This window comes from Candoia aspera, chromosome 2, assembly GCF_035149785.1.
Source record: "Candoia aspera isolate rCanAsp1 chromosome 2, rCanAsp1.hap2, whole genome shotgun sequence".
NCBI classification, from domain to species: Eukaryota; Metazoa; Chordata; class Lepidosauria; order Squamata; family Boidae; genus Candoia; species Candoia aspera.
Window position 1 is genome coordinate 78,626,012 of NC_086154.1, and position 24,505 is coordinate 78,650,516.

Genomic DNA, 24,505 nt, shown 5'->3' on the forward strand with positions numbered 1-24,505 from the left:
AAGCAGCAAACAACAGCCCAATCAAAAAACTCCCAAAGAGAGAACAACACCCCCATCAACACAAGCAGGACAAGCCACAGTATATAAACTGAGAGCAAGGCCCACTCCCTCTTTGCCCTGAAGATGTTGCCTAGTCTGGCAATGAAACGTCTGCAAGAAAACAACAAGGCTCAGAGAGCACCAAGGACTCCACAGCATCCTCTATTTCCATAAAGTAACCTGAACTATTCCAGTGGATCTGAATGATACAGGAGGCATGACTTCCCTTAATTATTAAACAAAAACCAAATATCAACATCTAATGACAAAAGATTCAAAGTAAGTATCCTTTCAAATTACATGCACTACATTAGCAGAGATATATATATAATTTTATAGCCATTTTCATAGCTTTAACCTGTAGGCATTATAAATGAAATCTAAGATTTTAAAAGCCACAATTGTCAATTTGCAACCTAGAGACGGTGTATGTAGCATTATATCTCCTGCAATAAAGAAAAATTAGGTAGCTGTGGTTTCAACTTCTTCCTTCATCTCTTCATCCTACTTTCTGCCACCAGCTGTGTGACAAAGCTGGATCATAATCTCCACAAGTGACAGATGCACTTATATGTAAGAGAAAATATCAGGATCTCATGAGAAACAGGCACAAGAAACCACAGTTATCTGTTTTCTCATTGCATAGAAAAGTTATCTACATCACCTTAGGGATCATAACTTGGCTACACTTTAAGTATGAAGGGCTCACATATTTCTTTGGTGCAAGAGAAAGCCTTTGTTGGCACACCTGGTTAATAAAAGTTGAAGTGATACCTATTTAGCATGCAATTACAAAATTATCTCATAAAAAGAAACCACAAAGAATCTTAACACACTGATCTGAGGTTCTCTAAGCTATCACCAGATAGATACTATTAACTTTCTCTAAGGCTGAGGGAGGAAAGAACAACCAAACTATGGAAAATAGTTTAGTTTGTGGTTTAATCACTAGAGCTATTAGGAGAAAATTGCACTTGATGACAAGACCACAGGATGCTATTATCCTCTGGAGGAGATGACAATCTGCAAAGGAATTCCCGTAAATACTAAATCATAAAATCTTAAATGCTGCCTTCATTTCCAACACATGTGCAATGTTTTAACATACCACTATGAATGATAATAACAGTGAACTAACATAAACATTTTTACTGACAATGCTGTGGTAAAGAATTGCCCTGTCAAAACATGATTAAAATTACTTCTTGACAATATGGCTATATCAATACTTCTCTCTAGTAATTCAGGGGGAACAGATGTTATTAAACCAGCCTTGTACTTGATGGCTATTAGATTTCAGGGAGAGAAAAAGGTACTGAAGATGGATTGAAGACAGGTTATAGAGCTGAAATTCCAACTGAACACCATATTGATTTTTGCTGACTAGGTCAATGTAAAAAATCCAAAAGGACAAAGGTAAAAAAACCTATAATAGGGTAATTCCTGTTTCTTGAAGCTATGAACAGAGAAATATCATGGCCAAGCTCTTGTGCTGTCCTCCATAACAACCTTGGAATACAGCACCTATGAGTCATATTTAATGCCATCTTATCAAGAACTAAAATCAAGTTGAATGAGACATATCTACAAAATTCTACTACCCTATTTTTTGTCAAACCAAGCATTTTGCTATTTAATATGATTTCTAACTATGATGAAGGTATTTACAACTATGTCTTTTTTCTAGAAAATAGAATTTCTGTGGGGGAACTCCATCTGAATGCAAGAAACAGCTTCATCTAGTGAACCTAGTAAGTTCCATGAGAACATACTGCCAGCACAAGCTCACTAAACTGAGCAATAAATAAATAACTTGGCAGAGATTACCAGGGTTTTTTTATGAAGCTATATACATTTTCCACTTGTAAAATGTTGCTTAAAAGCTGGTGCCCATTTTCCTTTCACATCAAGCTTCTTTCCTAGGCAGGAGCTTGCTCCATCTTACCTTGTAACTCTGTCTTCCCTAATCTGGTATCATTCAGATGCTCTGAAGCTACAACTTCCAAAAATTTTGAACATGTTGTGGAAATTCTGAGAATTGCATTTCTAACACATATGGAAGATACCACTTGGGGGAAATTTGTGTTAACATATGGAATTAGAAAGATCTTTGGAGTTCAACCATTACTTAATGCAGAACCCTAAAGGCTAGATACAATTATAGCAGCCTTTCTCAACCTGATGCTCTTCATGTGTGTCAGGATTCCAACTTCAAATGAGCCATGCTGAGAGATGGCCATTCAATCTCTCCTTAAATGCAGGCAATGAAAAATCAATGATAAGAAGAATGATAAGCATGCAAGAATGTCTTTTCAACTGTCCGATTGCATTCCTGAGAAAATCTTTCTGAAACAGATTTGCGATCAAGTTGTTTTTTAGGTACATTATGCATCAAAACTGTTGAGCTATTTTCAGAATTTGTTCCATCATGATCCCATAGTTCAGCAAAATATGGGGCAGAATCTGTAGTGCAATTATCCATTCATAGCAAAGGAGTCATACAGAGGACTGATGGGAGATGCCCCCATGCTTGGCAGCATTTTGCCATGGGGGACATTGCCAGCACACAGCGTCATGTGGCCTGGCACTTAACTGAATAACTAGAAAGTGGGCTGAGAACTCTACAGTACTCTTCCATTATTTATCTCTCAAAGAAAGGACGGGCAAGTGTTTTTTCAAAGAGTCCCCTGACAGCGAATTGTATTGCTTCTCCTTGTTTCTTCTAAAAGAATAGCTGAGTAAATCCTGCCAGGCTTTGACTGTTAAATGTGGTTCTAGAGTCTTGAAATAACAACGATCTGCAGATTAGATTACTAGGTTTCCCCATCCAGCAGGGTAAATGGCATTCTCTGCATTCTTTGCACTGCTTCTATGTTAGCTGTGTCATTCTCCCATGCAGAGAAAAGGCAGGCTTACAAATCTCTCTGGTTTCTGCAGTTCTCTCTGTGGATTATATCACAGCCCCCTAGTCCAACTTCTTGCATTTCAGTATCATCCATCCAGAGGCTTTTGGAAGTCCGTAAGGAAAGCATAAAACAACTGTCAATTCAACTGAGCTTTCCTCAACCTGGCACCTTTCAGCTACATTGGAAATGCAGTACAGTCTTGCTGTGTTGACTGGGGATTTTGGGACTGTTATATTATTATTTTTTTTAATTCCAATTATTTGTATGCTGCCTAGTTAAACAAATCTAGGTAGCTTACAACAGCTATGCTAAAACAACTTTAAACCCCTTTTAAAAAATCTGTTTTCCATTAAAATTAACTTCCCCAAAACCCCACAGAGGACAATGGTTTTCACCAATTCCCTGAAAAATAGAAGGATGACTGCTACCCCCCTCAGGTAACAAGCTGTTCTAAAGTGATGGTAATGCCATTGAGAATGAGTTTCCAAGTCTCCACCATTTAATCTCTCTGGATAAGACAGTCCCAAAGGTAATAAGGGCCCAAGCCATATAAAACTTTAAACAATGGGAGTTTTGAATTAGGTCCATAATCCTACTGGCAACCAGAGCAGCTCTTGGAAAATAGAATAGAATATAACTTTATTGATTAGCCAAATGACCATATCAGTAGGTTGGGCATCAGCCACTTTAAAATATAAAATGTAGAATGTAATACCATAAAACAGATAAAATACAATAAGGTAAGATAGAATGTACTATGTTCAGATAAAATACGGTAAAATACAGTAGGGTAAAATAGAGATAAAATAGTAAGATAAAAATGCAAGATATAATAAAACGAGTAATAAAATACAAAACAATGTGACTTTAGGTGAGTTCATCACCTTTACATGCCACCCCAATGTGTACTATAAATTGTGTTCTAAATTGGACAACCCCTAACTATAAACTTAACAGTTCTATTGACCCTATATGTACTTGTGCCCTGGAGAAAGTAACATAGTCTTCTGTTGCAGTCCCAGTATGTGGTTCTGTGAAGTAATGTCTGGAGGTGCTATGCCCTTGCTGGGGCATATAGTTGGCAGTTAAATAAGACGTGTGCAATATCTTCTATTTCAGATGCTCTGCAAACACATGTTCTCACTTGGTGGAATAGTCCGTATTTGACCATAGAATCTAGCTGCTCAAATCTTGCTCTGGTAAGAGCTCTACTATGGTATTGGGTCAGGCCCACTGTCAGATATTTTTCTATTTGAAAAGACAGCTTATTCTTAGCCAGGCATCTCATCGACCTAATGTGAGCAAGTGACTCAATATCAGTTTGGGCGTTAACATCCAAGACTCTTTGTTTGAATATTGCCCTGGCCTGATCTCCAGCTGAAAGTAAATATTGTGGTGAAAAGCCGAGGTGTGTGATAGTTTGGAGGAGCTGAATGATCCATGTGGTGGGTTAAGGTGTGCCCATCTGTTCTTCAAGGCACATTTTTGGTAGTCTATCATGTTCCATTGGAAGAATTCTCCACCAATAGTTAAAGACTTTGATTACTGATAGACTGTGAATGGATGGAAAATAGAGAGATGTTATACTGTTGAACTAGCTAGCCCTGGTTAGCAGATGAGCAGATGAGTTTTGCTTCAGCTGCAGCTTCTGAGTCATCTTCAATTTCTCACCGCCAAAGCAAACTGCAGTAGTTTGGGAGATCGCAACCCAAAAATTACTGCCTTCAGTATCTTCTGGTCCAGGAACAACTGCAACTGATGGACCTACTCAGCTACCTGAAGAGGCTCCTGGCTACAGCTCCTATTTGCTGTTCTAGCAGGATGTAACAGTATGTGCGAAAGACCTTGGGAGACGGGGCGAAGAGATGCTGCCTAGAGAATGGTCAGATAAGAGAGGGCATACCCCACAGCTGGATAGTGGGTGGAGCAAGAGACTCAGAAGGGATCCTCCCTAGTTTCTCAGGCTGTAATGGAGATGGTCCGATATTTTTACTTTCAGACTTGCAAGTTTCCATTAATGTGACCTTACAATGAAATAAAATTAGCTCATCTGATCGTGTTTCCTGTCTGGTCTACCTGGTAAGGCTGACGTCAATCTTGCAAGTCTGAAAGTACAAATCTCCCGCCATCTCCTTTACAGTTCAAGAAACTAGGGAGGGTTCCTTTGAGCCTCCTTCCTCCCCCACTATCCAGCTGCGGACTATGCCCTCTCTTATCTGACTGTTCCCTAGGCTGCATCTATTCGCCTGATCTCCCAAGGTCTTCCAGACATACCATTACATCAGGCCTTTCACAATCTCCAGCTCTAGGACTTCCACCACATCTATTTGGTATAAGCTCTAGATGTAACATAAGTCTCATCAGCACATGGATATCAGGTCCTAAACTGACAGTTAATGTCAACCAGCACACAGATGTTAAAGAAGACAAGAGAGAAGGCCATCACTGGAGGACCCCACCCTGGAATGCCTAAGGGCTTTATCTCTCCTTACCCAGTAACACTGATTGGGACTATTTCCTCAGGAAGAAGCAAAAACACTACAAAACAGTGCCTCCAATCTCCAACTCACAGAAAATCCAAAAGGATACCACGATTGATGATTCTGAATGCTGCTGAGAGATCTAACAAGATGAAGAGTGTCAATGCCTACACCAGTCCAATGCACGTTTGGAATTGCTATCTATAAAAAAAGTAGTTTATCTTCTTAGGGGAGTAAATTCCAGATGTACAAAGTTTTTGGTCATCAAATAATCTCCTCTGAAATGCTTTGGCTAATAGTATCTCTACCTGTATTTTTTTCTGGTGACTTATTTTGTTATAGACAAGGAAAAGCACATGCTGAATTCTCCAGTCCCTCAAGTTGTATTGAAACTGAAATAAACCATTTTTCTGTTTGTTCTTCCTATTTACCTAATTTTTTAAAAAGCAACTTAGCCAGAAAAGAAATAGCAACCCCAATGGCATTTTAGGAATCTTTTCTTTGAATCAATAACTACCCTCTAGCAATCCATTTTGGTTCTTATTTTCTCAGCTGAAATTAGATGGACCGCTTAGCCCTCATGTTAATAATACAGTACTTTCTAAAAAAAATAAACCTAACGTTTTTTTGGATAGGTAAAATATCATTAAAATGTTTTGCTGGGGGGGGGGGGGAGAAAGGCTGCTTCCATAGGGAGTTCTCCTAAGGCCAGAATTCAAAAGATATTGTATAACCATTCCATATTTCCCTTATTAATAGTTCTTTTGGCAAGAAAGCAGTAGTAGTGGTAGAAAAAGATGTTTGGACCCCTCCCACCCACAAATTCTATAATTAGACTAGACATGTCCACAACTAGCTTTGTCTGGAAGTATTCTTAGACTTTCTTTAGTTGTGTCATCAAACGTTCCCTCTAAATTTTGGGAATCAAAAACTAGAGCTTATGACTAAATTTGGATTCTGCCACTACAATTTACAGGTGAAATCTCTTTCCATCTGCAGCATGAAGTAATATAGCCCAAGCCCTTAGTGAAAACAGTCCTCTTTCAGAATTCAAGCAAGAGGACTCATGACCCTATAAAAGCCTTGGAATTGGTACAACATTCTTAGGAATACCCCACTGGGAAAAATTCTTATTAAAATTGTATTTTTAATAAAATCAAAGAAGACTTCTAATCATGATTACGGTATCCCACTGGCAACCAACCAAATTCAGAATTCCTGGGACTATCATGCACTATTAACTAACAACACATTTACCCTTATGATCAGCAGCAAAAGGGGGTGGCAGACTAAGGGGCACCAATGCATTCTTGCATGTTCACTAAACTGCACATTCATGGAAGTTGTTCTCAGGAGAACCAATGTCACTCTGCATAACAAAGAGAGAAGAGGAAGGAATTTGTTCCCACTGAGAATAAAATTATTTACTTTTTTCCTCCAAATGACTCAGTGGAAATAATTCCTTTGAAGGAATATAAAACATTTCCTCATATTAAAAACAAAAAAACAAAACAAAACCCTGCCCTCTACTCCTAGTGATCTCTGCAAATTTCCCTTGTGGAAAAGTATTTTGTAACCATAAAATTCCGGCCTGTTTCTTTCTGCACCACCTTCCCTTACTCTATGTGTCAAAGAAACATATACAACTAGCCATTAAGAGAATATATCTCCAGGAAAAGTATGATCATATGACAGCTTTAAACGTGCTTAAAGAATAGCAAGACTGCTTCAAACTTGAGCTATCAGACATACTTAGCAAACTGAACAGAGGCTGACATTCTTAGTTTTGCCCTACTCCACTAGTGACACAGTTTGACTGTTGTGCCCTTTCCTGACAAAGCTAGCGATGTACCTTTCCATCACATGACCACACAAGGCATATTATTGTTCAAATAGTGAAAATTCACTATATCTGTGTCTATTCCAACTAAAATAATAATAACTTGACTGGTTAGCACACATGCCTTGCATGCAGAAAGTACCAGATTCAATCCACCACTTCCCAATAGGATTAGGAAAGACATTTGTCCAAAACTCTGGAGGGCCATGGACAGTCAGTCTTTAGAAACAACCTGGAGCTTTATAGACTAATGACTCAGTGTATGTTTCTATAATACATGCTCTGAGCTCTCATTCCATCTATCTTCAGCCCCAGAAGAATGTTTTCCCATTTAATTTTCCACTTCAACATGTTCCAAAGGTTATACTGTATTGTCTTATTGTCTTGAAATTTAAGGCTTCCGAAATAGCAAGAATGGTGAGACCATTCCATATGATATTCAAGCTTCCACTTTATTTACAAGCCAAGTTGGGGGAATCTATTTTTAAAAAAACTGAAGAGACATTTGTCAAGTTATCCCTAAGGGAACACCATCACTTTGGACAGGAGTATTTAAAAACAAGAGCAAGATAATACTTTCTCTGGTAATTAGAAGAGGGTCAACAGAGGCGTAGAGAAAGCAAAGAAAGCAATATCCAAGTACCCTGCAAACTGATGGAGTTCCCTCTAGGTCAGCATAAATTACATTTCAACTGCTAAGGAAGTCCTACACTAGCTATTTCTGTACTTTAGCATTTAAATCAGAAGCACCAGAACAACCCCACAGAAAACTGGAGTGACTTTATCATAATGGAATCACAACTGTCTGCAGCTGTATGGCCTGAAGTGAGAGCATACTCTGGGTTGGGGGGGGGGGATAAATTCAGTGAAACAATGAATAAGATTCCTTCCACAGTCAGTCACAGAAACACACTATTACAGCACTTTGCTGTTCCCATCCTCTGAAGGGCTGTAATGTAAACCAGGCACCTTGTTTACACAGTAGTTAATCCTTCAAAGGACAGGAAGTACAAAGCATATAAATGTCTTTCCACAGCTAGGAATCTTATATCTTGTTTCAATACACACACACACACACACAGGGCACACTGACCAATTCAAAACTAGATTAACGAAACAGCATTTACTAAAGCTTGTGGATTATTTTTTACTAATTTCAGACAGATAGCTAACCTTTTCATTGTACAGTATTTATTGACCTCTCTTTCAAGAATCCAAGGGAACTCCAAACACTTCAGAGGGCTGCAGTTTATGCAGTATGGATTATGAAAATGCATACTGTATATTCCAATTTCCTGGATTTCTGAAACCTGAGTGGAAATTGAAAATATGTCACTGTAAAGCAAAGGAGTATTACTGAATATGGATGAAATTCTCCTTATAATATCCATACAGTTAAATAAATGCTTCATGCGATGTTTGAATCTGATCCTGTATCCATTATTTCATAAGTTGGTCCTTATTAATAAGATGCTTGCTACACTAAATCTTTGTTTTCAGTCTCTTTCATCTCTTAGTTGCTTTTCATTCCATTTTTCTTTTAGGGAATTTTCAATTGTATGTCTGTCTATTCCAACCTACAGTAGTTTCCAAGCTGAATAGCAGGCCCTCTGCTGGAGAATATAAAAAAGAGAAGGAGAAAGAGACCCAATAAAACTATTTTTAAATCTCCTACCATATCCACACTAAGAAACTAACCCTCGTGTACAACTGGGGTTGTAAAAACATAGCAACAATTAAGTAACTTGGAAATTAGATAGGATTGTTAATGGTTCTCAGTCAGTGAAAGAGTGGAGCCAATAGGAATAAGTTAACCAATTAAACTCCTCTCCATTGAGAAGACAGAGCCAATAAACAAAATTTCCCTGCCCCCTGAGATGAATCATTCCTGCAGTCTTTGGCTCTGACTTCAACTTTTTACTCCAACTTTTGTCAAGTGTGTTGACAAATAGTAACAGCAATAATGAAGAACAAAACACTTTTTTGTACCCACAGGAAAATGCTAGGAAGAAAAAAAAAAGGGTGTTTCGAGATAAGAATTCTCTGTGAATGTCCTGCACTGGGTAGTACTTCCTAAAACACCTCTCTAGAAAACATATTAGCTGACAGAATGGAGGCCAATTCCTTTAACTTCTCTCTAGACCAGTGTGTCTCAACCTTGGCAGCTTGAAGATGTGTGGACTTACACGCCCAGAATTCCCCAGCTAGCCATGCTGGCTGGGGAATTCTGATAGCTGAAGTCCACGCATCTTCAAGTTGCCAAAGTTGAGAAACACTGCTCTAGATAGCACAGAGCCAACCTGTTGGACAAAAATACAAGGAGAACCCAAGACAACCCAGAATCTGATGGTCCCAAACATTTTGAGTTTGGATCTTCATCCCTGCTAGGGGATTCATCAGCAAGCACAAAGTCTAGATGTGCTTATAGGTACAGTCTTCCCTTGGTTATTCTTTTAGACCTGATCATGGGAGATGTCCTAACTACCAGGAAACACACTGAGACAAGGAACTGGTCTCTAATATTTATTGCTAGTACTTAACAGGAATCCTAACAAACTGAAGAAGCATGGGGAAAACCCAGACATATAACCCCCAAGGGTTAAGGCGGTCCCGATCTGTGTCTCTTTGAATGGCTGACCAATTCCTCAGTGCTACGCATGCGCTTGACAGGCTGGATGGGAGCCCCCTGCTCGCCATCCTTACTCATGACATGAGAAACCTGTTTATCCTTTTTTTCTTGGATTGCTGAGTAAACTGCTAGTAGAAAAACTGGGCAAACTCAGGCACAAAGCTAAGAATCTTGATGCTAAATGTGGCAGGAAAGTTCTCCCCTTTCTTTTCTTAATTTCCTTATTTTTAATCCCAGGTAGCCCCAGTGGGATTTCCAACACCTTAGAATAGGGAAAATGCCTCAGAAAACTCACTTCCCCTCCCCCTCCCATACACCCTTGCTTCAAATATTTCTTCACCCATTTGTTCTTGTATGGGTTTTGCTCACTAATGCAGAGGAAAATTACCTCACTAATGCAGAGGTAACGGTGAACATCCCCAGGAAACTGCTCAGAGGATTTCATTGGTCTCCTTCCCTACAAGCTTTGACCAAAGTGAGGTGAGGGGCTGATCTGGCCTATACTGAGGAGAAAGGAACACCGAATCAATGTAATGAATCTCTTATGAAAGTTGCTCAGAATGTCAGAATTCAGCATAGAACAGTCATTTTAGAACTGAATTATTTCACAAATGTTACTGAAATGCAAATTAGTAGGCAGATAGAGTCTGTTTTTTAATGCAAAGATCTCTCATGAATATGCCAGCTTTTATGATCAGTTATGGAATCCCAAAGAAAGTTGGAAGGCTTGGTAAATCAGCCCAGAAAAGAAGCACAAAGCAAGTTCCACCACAGAAGACATTTACACTGGCCCCCATTCCTGCTCCACTTGTCATTCAGCTTGAAGCCAAAAGATGTGGGGCTATTTTGTTCTATTGGAGCAGAATCTAATTCTGCCGAGTGGGCGGATTAAAAGGTATTAGCATGCCGGAGGTTCCAAGCTCAGTCCCTGCCATCTCCTCTCACAATTGCTGGTGATCAGAAATGGCTTCTCCTTTTGCCTTGGGCCCAGGAGGGCAGCTGCCAGCCAGGGAAGGCAGTACTGAATTTGCTGATCTTTTGATCCACAAATACTTCAGCTCAGAATTAGAAGTGATGAACAATCTGGTGAAGGAGCCAGAATGCCAACAATGTCTCGCTTCTGTAGAAGCACCTTAATCGAATTGACCACCCCCATCCCTGAAACCGAAAAGGACAAGCTGTCTGCTAGAAAACTGAAGTATTGAAATATTCATGTGGAGAACATCCAATAACCTCTTCTCTCCACTAACAAGTGAGAAAGAACTATTTAGACAAGAATGGGAGAATATCCTCTAACTGGGGATTTTCCCACTTTCCTTGGGTGCTGTCACAGGATGAGAACTCGTTTGTTTGGTGGAGCTGCTTCTCTTTTTAAAGCCAGGAATGATGAAAGATGCATTATAAAGACAATAGATGAGTCCCAATAGCTACATTTTAGAAACAGATAATGTACTTGTTGATTCTGTGAGGAGTTTGCAAATCCCTTCAGAAGATGACTAACACCTGCTCTGGGTTCATACTGCACATAAATTTAAAATAATTAGCTGGGTTTAAATGTCAGCCATTAAGGCAGACCAGCCCAAAACCTGCTCCTTCAGGCAAAGCAGGAAATTAGTGCTCCCAGTCTATTTAAGGGGAGCAGGAATCAGGAAAATTATTATGAAAATCCATCATGTAACATCCTCCAAAGCTGCTGTTAGATACGACAGCCTATAATTGGCATTCATGCCTTCCAAACAGCTATTACCTGTAGCAGCCAATTCTCTCTACTTTAAGTGAGGTGACCCTATTTTGTTGTAGTATGGGTTACCTATCTTTTGTTTTAATGGGGTTTTAGGCCCTGGTCAAGGATCTCCTGAATAAGCTACTTCTACACCTAGATCCCTTTATAACTTATCTATGGCTTCTGTCTGACTGGCAATTTAAAACACAAAGCATTTTGGATAAGTATGCTCAAATTGGTTTGCACTTGACAGAAATGGGTTAGTTCCTCTTCCTCAAGTGGATAACTGACATGCCCCCTGAGGGATCATACTGAGTACCCAAAAGCAAGCAGAGTCTTAAGGAATGGTTATCTTCTCAAATTCATTGTTAAGTCAGGAATTCATCCAAATCTTCTACTTTTTTCTCATTTTATTCTAGCTTGTTGACTGGCTTGTGGCTACTGCCACAGGTTTTTTAGCAGATCAAGTCAAATTCTTTTCACTGAGGGATCACTTCTTTCATCAGCATACTTTGAGTACACAAGCTGAACGTAATTTGCATTTCATGTCCATGAAATGTCCACACACAGTTGACTGATGTGGCATTATTTATTATATTCTTATTCTGAGTTGTTACCTTCAGCTGTATGTCTGAATGTGATACTGAAGATAAAAAATGTAAACACAGGAATTGAAAAACAAATTGAACATTTGTCTACTGGACCTGACTTCTCAAGGAAGAGAAGCTCATTCCTATCCGGTCCAATGTCTACCAATCATAATACTTCACAGCAACTTTACATGATTAATTAAATATTAATGATTTATTAAATATTAATTTAATATTTAAATTGATTATTAATTTTAAACAACCCAGAGTCCCTCCTAGGGGGGAGATGGGCGGTGATAAAATTTGATAAATAAATGAATTTGTATTTCTATGGGTACATTGTTCATGAAAAACTATATAGAAAATGACAGATATCGTATTTGCTATTATCCTTATTTTCCTTAACATCCAAAGTGAACCCTTCATCTCTTCATCATTGAATGTGAACATTGGCCACATATTAGCAGCTTGCATATTTTACCATGGAAAAGAGGTGGACACTTGTTGCATCACTGAAAACCAAATATAAGCAATTCACTTTCATTTTATATATTCATGTGGAGTCCTTGGTGCTCTCTGAGCCTTGTTGTTTTCTTGCAGACGTTTCATGCCAGACTAGGCAACATCTTCAGGGCAAAGAGGGAGTGGGCCTTGCTCTCAGTTTATATGCCGTGGCTTGCCCTGCTTGTGTTGATGGGGGTGTTGTTCTCTCTTTGGGAGTTTTTTGATTGGGCTGTTGTTTGCTGCTTCGTTGGTTGACTAAGTTAATAGTTCCTTGATTAGGGTATATTGTGCTGTTTGATTGTTCCTCTGGTGTTAATACTGGTGTTAATCTTTGCATACCTGGGTGTTGATTGCTGGCAAGGGAGTGTCCTGGTCTTTTGGCTTTTCTATTTTCTCTTTTGAATGGTATGTAAATGTTGTTTACCTCTATGTGTCTGTTGAATATCTAAATATTCTCTGGCGTTTTTGGATTTGGCTTGGATTTGGCTTGATTTAGGGTGCTCACAGTGAGCACAGTGAGCATCCTGAAGCAAAAATGCCAGAGAATTCCTGGAAGCCTGGCACTCAGACAAAGCAGCCATCAAGGAACTATTAACTCAGTCAATCAACCAAGCAGCAAACAACAGCCCAATCAAAGAACTCCCAAGGAGAGAACAACACCCCCACCAACACAAGCAGGGCAAGCCACTGTATATAAACTGAGAGCAAGGCCCACTCCCTCTTTGCACTGAAGATGTTGCCTAGTCTGGCAATGAAACGTCTGCAAGAAAACAACAAGGCTCAGAGAGCACCAAGGACTCCACAGTTCAACCCTGAGGTACAAATATTTGCTTCGATAAATTCATGTATTTAATCTTTGTGCATATGTACACATATGTGCATTGTAAAGTTCATTCAGAATCCTGGAAATTGCTATTTTCATTTTTAAGGAAGTTTCTACTCCTTGCTGATAGGTAAAAAGACCTCCCTTCCACAAACCTAGAATCAAGCAGAGATTTCAATTTGTTTTTCAATTCATGTGTTTACATTTTTTATCTTCAGTATCACACTCAGACATACTTAAACCGCTGAGCTGTTGAGCTTGCCGATTGGAAGGTCGGCGGTTCAAATCCGCATGACGGGGTGAGCTCCCGTTGCTAGTCCCAGCTCCTGCCAACCTAGCAGTTCGAAAACATGCCAATGTGAGTAGATTAATAGGTACCGCTTCGGCGGGCAGGTAACGGTGTTCTGTGACTGTCATGCTGGCCACATGACCACGGAAGTGTCTAGGGACAAACGCCGGCTCTTTGGCTTTGAAACAGAGATGAACACCACCCCCTAGAGTCGGACACGACTGGACTTAATGTCAAGGGAAACCTTTACCTTTACCTTTTTATCACACTCAGACATACTATACAGCTGAAGGTAACAACTCAGAATATAATAATGCCACATCAATCAGCTGTGTGTGGACATTTCATGGAAATGAAATGTAAATTACATTCAGCTTGTGTACCCAAAGTATGCTGATGAACTGCACACCACAACTCCAAATACATATGCGACTAGGTTTTGGTGTTGAGTAAGATAATCTGATGTAACAGGCTTAAATTAATAAATACATGTATCTGAATATTTTGCCACCAATGTTTTTTATCTATAAATACAATAGATATGAATACATGAGACAGCAGCAACTAATTAACAACTACTTGAATAGTTGGAGAAGTTCCCATAATATTGAAACTCTTCAACTTTAGCTTCATGTTATGGATACACACAAACCAAATCTGGTCTGCTAGAGCACTCCATTTTGAGAGAAAAATAGGATCACATTGTCATGGACATTTTGCACATCCCAATACCACTGATGTATGGCAAGGTGCTGCACCTTTCACTTTTTATACACAGTTTCCAATATCTCTAAGATCACAGATTTCAATTTGGATTTAAACCTGATTTTGGCACAAAAACATTTTGATCACCCTGAGAAAGAAAAGAACTAGCAGACTGAATGGAAGGTACTGAATTATAGTAACTCCAGTCATATTCACATGTGGCTATTACATTATGTGGCCCATCTTGTTTCCTGTATTTACTTTTAATCTTTGATGACAGGAAATTCTGTATTTTTCCTTTATTCAACAGAAGGAATGACTGAGCCAGTATTTGGGATCATCGAATAGCAACAGATTGTATGAGGGCCTAAAAACTGAAGCTGAATCCTGACCAAACAGATTTCTGATTGGCTGTGGATTAATGGCACCTCGGGTTCTGGGAAATTGTCATCTTTAGTGCTGGTTTGGGTCGCACTGCCCCAGACAGACCCGGTGTGTAACTTGGGGGTCCTCCTGGACTCATGACTCCTGCTCGAAAAGCAGGTGGCAGTAGTGGCCAGGAGGGCCTTTGCGCAACTTCGTGTTGTGCGCCAGTTATGCCCTTTCCTGGACCGAGGGGCCCTTTGAATGGTCACTCATGCCCTGGTCATCTCCCATATAGACTACTGTAATGCACTCTACATGGGGCTACCCTTGAAGAATATCCGGAAGCTACAACTGATGCAGAATGCAGCTGCACGGGCAATCTTGGGTGCTCCAAGGTTTGCACATGTAACACCTTTGTTGCATGTGCTGCACTGGGTTCCAGTTTGCTTCTGGGTCCAATTCAAAATGTTGGTTATCACCTTTAAAGCCCTACATGGCATGGGGCCAGGTTACCTGAGGCACCTTTTCCCCATTACTTCAGCCACACCTGGGGATGGCTAATGCCCTAGAGTGATTCTCGATGGACCTATTACACTCAGGGACTGATAAAGAACTCTCACCCATCCATTATACTTTTATTTTTATTGTATTCATCGTATTTATAAATGTTTCTGATTTTTTTATTGTAAACCGCCCAGAGTCCATCCTTGGGAGGGAGACGGGCGGTGATAAAGTTTGATAAATAAGTAAATTTAATTTCCAAAAGTTGATTATATATACAACTCAGAGTAGACAGTACATAGCCTCTGAATGTTGATGAGCTGTTACTATTCCAAGGAACCCCAGTCTGTGTGGCCAGTAACAGAGCACTGCTGGAAGTAGCTTCTGGAAGACCACACATTGCTCTCCCTTCATTTAATTGGTAAGATGGAATCTCATTGGTTAAATAATTATGATTGCTATTGTTTTGAAGAGGTAAGCTTGCAGTTTGGGAATTCCAATTGTTCCCAAGATTGACTGACCAGTTATTTCTGGACTGCTGCAATGCTCTGGATGTGGAGCTGCTCTGGAAATGTTTCCTAAAGGTGAGTTCAAAATATAAGTGGAAAACTGCAAATTGGGTCAAAACTTCTAGATCTAGCAGTAAGAAGTACATCTTGCCATGCCTTGAACTTCAGGTCAGTTTCTGAACAAAACTAGCAGTGCCAGGGTTGACCTTTTCAGCCACAAATGACATGATGGCCGGCTCACATGAGCCTTCCCCAAAGCTACGTTTGCCATCTCAGAACCTTTTTCAAGTGCTCTTTGCTGAACATAGAAAGGCAGTAACTGGAGGGTCTTTTCCATTGTGGCGCCTGCATTTGGATTGGTCTTCCCAGGTAGGTTTAGTGTGAGAATTGGCCAGCCTGATTTCAGGGTCACATTAAGATTTTTTAATTGCTTATTTTTCTAGCCTGTCAGCCAGTTGGTTTTAATCTGGTGGTTTTTATTATACTCCAGTGGTTTTTGTAGTTTCATTTTATAGTGTTCTGCTGTATTATTTTGTGCAATTATATTTATGTTTTTATCATTGTTGGATTTGTTTTATGGTTTCCAAAGCTACCCTGAGATTTCAATGCCTGAAAGGAAGCATATAAATCTTTACATAAATAAAGAAGAATCATAGGATGAAAATGTCATTCTGAGAGATATTGTTTGACATCATTCAGTAGTCTATAATCTCCTTCTAGAACTTCCCTTGTTCATCCCAGCAGTCATGCAGCTTCCATCTAAAATCAGGAGTTTTTGCTAACTAAAGAGCAGCTGCTGGATGGATTTGCTTTCATTTACCAAACCATCTCAGGGAAAACTATAAAAGAGTAATATATGAATGCACAATATAGCACTTTCCAGATGTTACAACCAGATGACCAGGCTCAAATTATCCTACTTCAAACATGTTATGCAAAGACCCAGCTCTCTGGAGAAGACTCTAATGCTGGGAAAGGTAGAAGGAAAGAGAAGAAAAGGATGACCAGCAGCAAGGGGATGGACTCAGTTACAGGGGCAATGAGTGCATCTGAAAGACCAGTCATAGGGATGGATTGTCATGGAGAAAATCTATCTATACGGTCACTGGTCACATATAGTGTCAGGGCCAGCCCAAGAACACGAGTCAGTGTATTCCAAACTCCAGTTCTTTATTTGCTCTCACCGTACAGACAGAATCTTGCCAGACTAAAGTTACCCTAACTAACCTAAGGGGAAATAACCAGGGAAACTCTAGGGTCGGGCCATCCTGAACTTTGTAACTTTCCCACCAATGTTGTCCCGACTGTGAGTCCCCTTATCTCCTTGGAATGCGCTGCCTCCTTCCTGAGAATCAAGGGCAGCGCTGAAATCCACCACATCACCCACCCACTTCAGGGACACTTTCTATCACACACAGTCAATCAAAGATGTTACAACCACTATGTCCCTATATTCAGCTATGTTGAATATGGATGGGAATTAAGAATGTAATAACATCTGGATGATGACACATTGCTCAGCTCAGGTTTAATGGATTCAGACATTATAAGACCTAGCAATAGCATGCTTTGTTTTTATTGAGGGGTTAATGCATGTTGATTGCTATGATTTTTTATAGTGCTTTAGTGATGCTCAGTGTTTCAGTTCTAAGAACAACTTCTAATCTAGGTTTCCCCAACCTGGCATCCTCCAGATGTGTTAGGATTGTAACTTCCAGAATTTCCAATCAGTATGGCTTTGGGGGGAATTCTCTCATTGTATCTAGAGGGCGCCAAGTTGTGGAGTTCTGTTTTAATCTCTCTGAAATTTAAAACAAACTGACTTGGCGACTTCAACAGCATTGCCATTTTCTGTACCTAGCAGACATTTTTATTACTCATATTTATGATTCTAATTTCTCTTTTCCATTTTTTAACATTTTTCTTAATTCTTTGATTACCTCATGTTAATATGTAAAAACAATTATTATTGTGTTTACTGTAAACTGCCCAGAGTCCCCCTTTTTGGGGGAGATGGGCAGTAATAGAAATTTGAAAATAAAAAAATAAATTATCGAGATGTGGGGAGAAATAAAACCATTATTAACAGAGTAATGTTTAAATTAAAAAAAGGAATGAATAAATATAACTATAAGCTTAGCTCACCTATACAGAATTCAACCATGCCATTTTGGAAGATGACTGGTAGCCATAGGAGGATCAAGGTACTCAGATTGTGGATTCTTACATTTATTACCAAGGGTGCAACTTTCCTGTTATTCAGTGAAGATTTTCAAAGATGGTTGTTGACTGCACTATTAGCAATCGGCAAAAATTAATTTCTGCTTCTGTATACAACTTTTAGTTGAACAAGCCATCCATTCCTAAAGGTTAACTGAAGCACAGTACTACTAGTAGTAACTTCCTATTACTACTACTAGTAACTTCCTATTCTCAGTATTTATGCAATTGCTCTACAAGTGTCAGATTGCTATTTATGTTGGTTATGTATCTTGACTCAGGGACAGGCAACATTGTTGGACAGGTCAGCATGTATCATAGCCAAATGGCTTTGATGGACAAGGTGTGCAGTATCAATATATGTCAACTGCTATCCCTCTTAATCTTTCAGGATGTGCTCTACCACTTCACTGTAATTTATTTTTGTTTTTCTGGGCACATAAGCTCAGTTCCAAACTAAGTACTAAGTTACACCCATCCATCATTTTTTTTATTTTCTAAGGATATCTAAAAAGCTTGTGAGATGATGCTAGAAGCATATTATTCTTTAAAAAAAAACTAAAAAAATTCTGAAAAAAGAAAATTGATATATACTAAGATAATTATATCAACCTCTCATTGTCAAAATATCCCAATTTGGTTTTCTTTGTTTAAATTATTCAATGTTAAGACTAGAAATTTAAGTGACAAATGTGGGTTGCTGCCAAAGGAATACCTGTATCAGGTTCCTATTTCATTCATTTTAACTTCATACCAGAAAGGTTAAAGCAGAAACTAAAGTCAACTTTTAATTTCCAAGAGACATGCAATACCAATTAACAAGAACTTCAAGAGGTATTGTGGATTAAGATGAACGAAGTCAAAAGGAGGCATATCTTCTATATTTTTCATAGGGATGTAGACAGTTTCAACAGGTGTAGCTCTTCTCATTATTGTATAAATGGTAAATCAAAGTTCAAGCTGATTTTTCTTACAGAAGAGCAAAACTAACATCCCTACAAACTTTTCCATTCAGTCTCACTTATGCTTTCACCTGAATACCCAGCAAGTGTTTAAAGGTCAAGAATCATTAGTGCCAATGAGAAACTGAGCAAACTGGTACTGTATTCTATTGAGAAACAAAGCCTCAACTGTCAAGTTTGGTCTGGTGTGATTTTTCAACAGGCATTATATTTAATGACTTCTGAAGGAGTAGCCAACTATCTTTTTGCTAATCAAAAGCTACTATGCATAAGATTCAGAGCATTTATTAATAGAGTACATTCAAAGTTCAATTGTTTTTTATTCTGATTAAGGACATATTCAACCTCCACAAACTCAAACTTCAAATGCAGTTTTCATAGGCTAATTTCAATATAGAGTTGTGCTGCTTTAAAAGGTAATTAGATTAAAAATTCTCTATAATAAATAATAATCAGCTCTTAACATTAATAAATTAATCAAATATGGATATTTGCTGTACAATATCTTCAAAACTTCAAGAGTAGAAAGTAAAGAGATTAATTCATACTTTAGAGAGATCACTGAAGTCCCCAACAGAATAATAATAATAATAATAATAATAATAATAATAATAATAATACAAAGACATGTTAAAAAAAGTTTCTGGGTACTGTGATTCTTTTCCAGTAAAAATATGTGTTGTTTTATTAATTAAACGCTGAGGTAAGGAAGGAAAAATGCAGCCAAGTGAAATACTGAAATGAAAACAGTGCTTGGGAAAAGCAGAGATAATACAATATCATCCTGAGGAATGAGGGACCAGTGCTATGGCAGAGAAAAGATAAGATACCCAAGGAAAACTAGCTCAGAGAGAAACAGACAAGGATAAAGATGTTATTTTAGAAGAGTTTTTGGACAATGAAACAATCCACTAAGCAATTTTGGAAATCACATGTTGTACTCCCATTCAAGTATTCATAGTTCCTTGAAAAGAGGCAAAAAATGTGTCAGTGAGTGGTGAACAAGAGACTGGGGCCATTAAGAATAGGCAGGGATGCCCAGTGAGTGCAAGCATGCTGCTCTAGAATCTATTGCACTACAGTACAGTAGAAGGTATTACTGGAGCATCAGGGACTAGAAATCAGTCCCACTGGGGAAGACAGGACCAAATAAGAATGTATTTCCATGAGATTTAAAAACAAGTCTGAATGGTTACAAAAGAGAGAGAAGGGAGAATTGGATAGAAGGGTAGAAAAAGGCCAGTAAAGGTCTCTGGATGGAAGGTTTGAAAATTAGGAGAGGACAAGAAACCAGGTGAAAAGAAGTTGAGACAAAGAGTTGTGGGGGGCAGAACAGAAAGAAATAGTGGAAAGAAGAGACAAGGTTACCAAATGATAAACTGGATAAGCAGGTGGGTTTTGCTGAGAGGAAGGAATACTACTCTTAAAAAGCAGTTCCATTTGGACCAATCTGATTGGGAATTATAAAATGGAAAATGTATATTGGGGGAGGTGCAGATGAGGGTATGGGACAACTGGGAGCCTCTTCTACCTTCTGAGTTACGATTCTAATCCTTTATTTCCACATGGAATTCAATGCTCCGAAGACTGAAGGTATTTTCCCAACAAGTAACACCAGTTCTCCAAAACAGTATGTCCAGAAAAGTGCCCAGAATTTGTGAAGGAGGTATAGGTATCCCCTATGGCAGAAAAAGAGGTATGAGGAGGGAGGAGGAAGAACAACCCCCATCCCGAATTATACTAAAAACAGAGGAAAAGGAATTTCGGCTGTAACGCACACATAATACTTCACTCTCACCATCCTTCAGCCAGCCCACGTGGGAAGTGTGGTTGGGGGGAGGGGGCTCCGAGGGCAGGACCTAGGACTTGCAGGCAAGTTTAAGCCTTTTAAAAAGGCACCATCTCCTCTTTTTAAAAGCAGCAGGGGGCCTGAAGAAAAAGGCTGCCGAAAAAGAAACGGCGGGAAGGGGAGAGGAGGAGAGAGGGATGGCTGCAGAAGACGAGCAGCAGAACAGAAAAGAGGAGACGCTTTCGGAAGGAATGCCTACCACAGGCAAAGTGCAAGCCTGTGAGGGAATGCAGGGAAGGGGGAGGCGAACCGGGTGGAAGAAAACGCCTCCGAGAGGGGAGGAAAGAGCAGCCCGCGTATCCGCGGGCGGGCGTAGAGAGGGGCGGGAGTGATCCAGTGGCAGAGATGCAAAAGACGAGACGCCCCCGAGCAGCCCGTTGGAAGCAGGCAGAGTTTGAGAAGGTAAACAACAGCCACGCCCCCTACAGTCCTCATCCCCACCGCGCAGCTCAATTGCAGCCGTTGCCTGTACATTTCCATTCCTGAATCTCTCCGAGTCCCCCAGCGGCGGGACTCTCGTCCTCCCTCCCTACCTCCCCACGCAGCCAGCCACCCCTCGCTAGGTTACGGAGCGGCTGCAAAAGCCATCAGCGCCCCAGAGAAGCTGATGCCATTCAAAGCCCCGCGGGGCTCTCCCACCCTGGCCAAGGACGGCGCTGCTTCTCCTCCGCCTGCCTCCTGGGCGCATTGTTTATGTCTGTTGCAGGAGCTGGCAGGAACCCCACAACCTCAGCACGTGAGAGGAGCCGATCATGTGGGTGCACCAGCTTCAAGACAGGCAAATGCTCCAAAACGTGCTGCGTCTGAACAAAAATGAAACTCGCGACTCCTAATTGCCGCGCGAGCCCCTTTTGCACAGACTTGACACGCACCCCCCACGTAATTTCCCACTCGCAACGCACATTGTTTTATCCTCCACCCCCCTCTCCTGGGTTCATATTCCGAGACCTTATTTTTCCTCTCGATCATCTCCTCCCCCCCGTTGCTCTTAAACTGTCTTGAGTCCCTTCTCCCACTCACCCCCTTAAGACCTTCTGGGGTTACCTCTGCCGCAGTCATTAATCCGAGGAATCGTTTCCCGAGGCTTCCGTTCCTTTAAAAAGTTGTTGTTTACATTCCTGCCGCCTCCCTTTTAAAACATGACTGACCAACATGCGCAATCAATCTCTAAAAACGCTGCACATCCCCCCTTCCTTTGCAGGCAGTACAGTCAGGGAGCAGTAAAACAAATGCAAGGAGGAAAGGGGGAGAATAGAGAGGAGCTGCAAAAACCGGGGGAAAAAATGGAGCAATCCTCCACCCTTTTACCTTGGCTGGGAAAGAGCGTCCTCCAAGAGTTGAGAATGTCCGTCGGGTTACAAGAGAGGTGTGGACAGAGATGCTCCAGAAATGGAACCGCTTATGGAATCTCCCTTTGCAACGATTAATCCGGTACCATTACGGAGGGGGAGAACTACCCCCGCGTATGATCCGAAAATGATACCCTCCTTTCAGGAGTAGATACAAAGTAACTCCGTAGATGCATTTAAAAAAAAATATCCAAAGAATTGCTTCCAGCTGAGATGGCCGCTCTGTGCAAAATCCAGCAAGCCCTGCGTGCGTGTTTGTTTCTTTTTTAATTTTTAGACTTCTTTCCGGATCTTTGTGCAATTGCCCGAACGTCTGCGTCTAGGCTTTTCTATTAATCCCTCGCTGGCGAAGAAGGGACTTTTCTGAAGGAGTATATAAATTAGACTGATGCTGGCGAGTTCACCCCTCGCCCCCCTTCTCTCAATTTCTTTTCTTGCTTGTTGTTTCTTCCTGACGAGCAGCAGGTCCAGGTGCAGCTGCAGACGTGGGTCCCATCCCTGATTGTGCTCGGCATGTGTTGCCTCCCACCCCGGAGCACTCTTCGCCCACCCCTCCCCTCCCCTCCCCCGTTTTCACCCCCCTCCGATGCGCTGAGTCCCCATATCTTGTCTCTCTGGTGCCCTGGGCAGCTGGAAAAGGGTCGGGTTGCACAGGCGGACTCGCTTTCCCTCGCGCTCTCCCTCCAAGCCTGCTCAGGTCACTTTCGCAACGATCTTCAGCCTCGCGCGCTCACAACAGTGGCGGCAGTGCACGCACAGATCACAGAGCTGTAGCACTTTCTTCGCTTCCTCCGCTTTTCATACGCACACCCCCATCTCTTCTCCCCCCGCCGCGAGCGCTTTCACCTCCTCAAAGCTGTGCAAAGGCGTATGCTACCCTGCTGCTGCAACCTTACAAAAAATAAGCTTATACTTAACAAAATCTTTTGGCGCCATATTAATGACGTACTTCAAATTTGCCATTTCTTCCTGCGTCAAAAAGACGTTTCTTACAAATAACAGATGAGGTGCAAAGCAGAAAGGGCGAGTGCAGGAGTGAGGGGGGTGGGGAGAAAGAAGGAAAAAAAGAGGGGAAAAGACCCTCGGACCGAAAACCGCGCGTGGGGGGCGGGGCGATTGCATTGAGTAGAAGTGCACGAGGAGAGGGCAGGGGCAAAGTGCCGGGGCAAATGTAGCTCGGAACAAGACTGTTCTTCTGCGGGTCATAAAGTTATTCGGCGGCAAGGCGAACGGTTATTTGTAATTGAAATGGTTCCTCGGATTACTTTGGGCCGAGATGAAGCTTGCTTTCAGCACTTGCTCCTTTTTAGGAGCAGTGCCAAGCAGGAGAAAAGAACGGAGCAATGTCGCTCCCCCCCCTCCACATTTCGTCCCATGAAGCCGGGCTGCTTCGTTCCCGGCAGTCCTCTCTTCCCTCTTCCCTTATCACAAGGCTTCTTGAAAGCGGCGAAGGAACGAACTTTGCGCCGTTTGCACAGGAAGAAAAGGACCCAGTGCCGCCCTCTTCTAGTTCTCAACTTGACCTTGTGATGCACAAACAATGCACTTCAATCCGTGGCTGGAAGGGTGTTTGTCTGTTTCTCTGTGGTGGTAGCGGCAGCCGAGAGCTGCTCCAACATCCAGCTGGCCACACCCACCGCTGCCTGCTTTCGGCAGGCACCTATTTCTAGAAGAAGGGTTATTATTTCACGCAGGAGGAAATAGTGGGGCAGGACGCCTACCTGACCAGCTCCCGCCCACTCCAGACATGAATCTATCTCCGCTGGATGCATCCTTGCACCCGCAGTCCAGGAACTTGTTAGCCTTTATTTTAGCGGCCCCATTCCTTCAATCACAGGGAGAACTTTCTTCGGAGCTGGTACTGCTGCTCAGGTTCTGGATTCAAGAGTTATCATTGCTACCATTCTTCACTATACCAATTGGCATGTTTTCTGGCTAAGGAAGATCACACAAACGCATACCACGGCTCTTGCAGTTTTGACTGTAGGGTTACTATTTGCAATTTGGGTTCATTTCAGCTAGAAACTTCCCTGCTAGTCCTCCTGTCTCTTGGCCTTTGCTCCCTCCTCAACAGTAAAATTGGAGTCACATTGTGAGAACTAAGCAGATAAAGATCCTTACTGTATTGCTATCAGAAATTATATTAACCACACTAGGTTTTTGTTTTAATTGAGTGCAGTTTTCTCTCCTAAAAACTGATGTTATGGGGTTGCAGGATAAT

At 41.0% G+C, this 24,505-nt stretch overlaps 1 protein-coding gene across 2 annotated transcripts in view; it reads right to left on the reverse strand.

Annotated features, from left to right (window-relative positions):
- JADE2 (jade family PHD finger 2) overlaps positions 1–22,835 on the reverse strand; it is a 228,710-nt gene extending 205,875 nt beyond the window's left edge. The window contains exon 1 of one of the 2 annotated variants that reach the window (XM_063292296.1): positions 22,244–22,835. Coding sequence is in view for 1 of the 2 variants with exons in the window: in XM_063292294.1 (XP_063148364.1) it covers positions 21,980–21,994 (15 nt within the window). In the remaining variant the exon portion in view is untranslated. Of the gene's footprint in view, positions 1–21,979; positions 22,219–22,243 lie in introns of those variants that run through there. The other variant, XM_063292294.1, reaches the window with a different exon arrangement.
- Between the last annotated feature and the right edge of the window lie 1,670 nt (positions 22,836–24,505).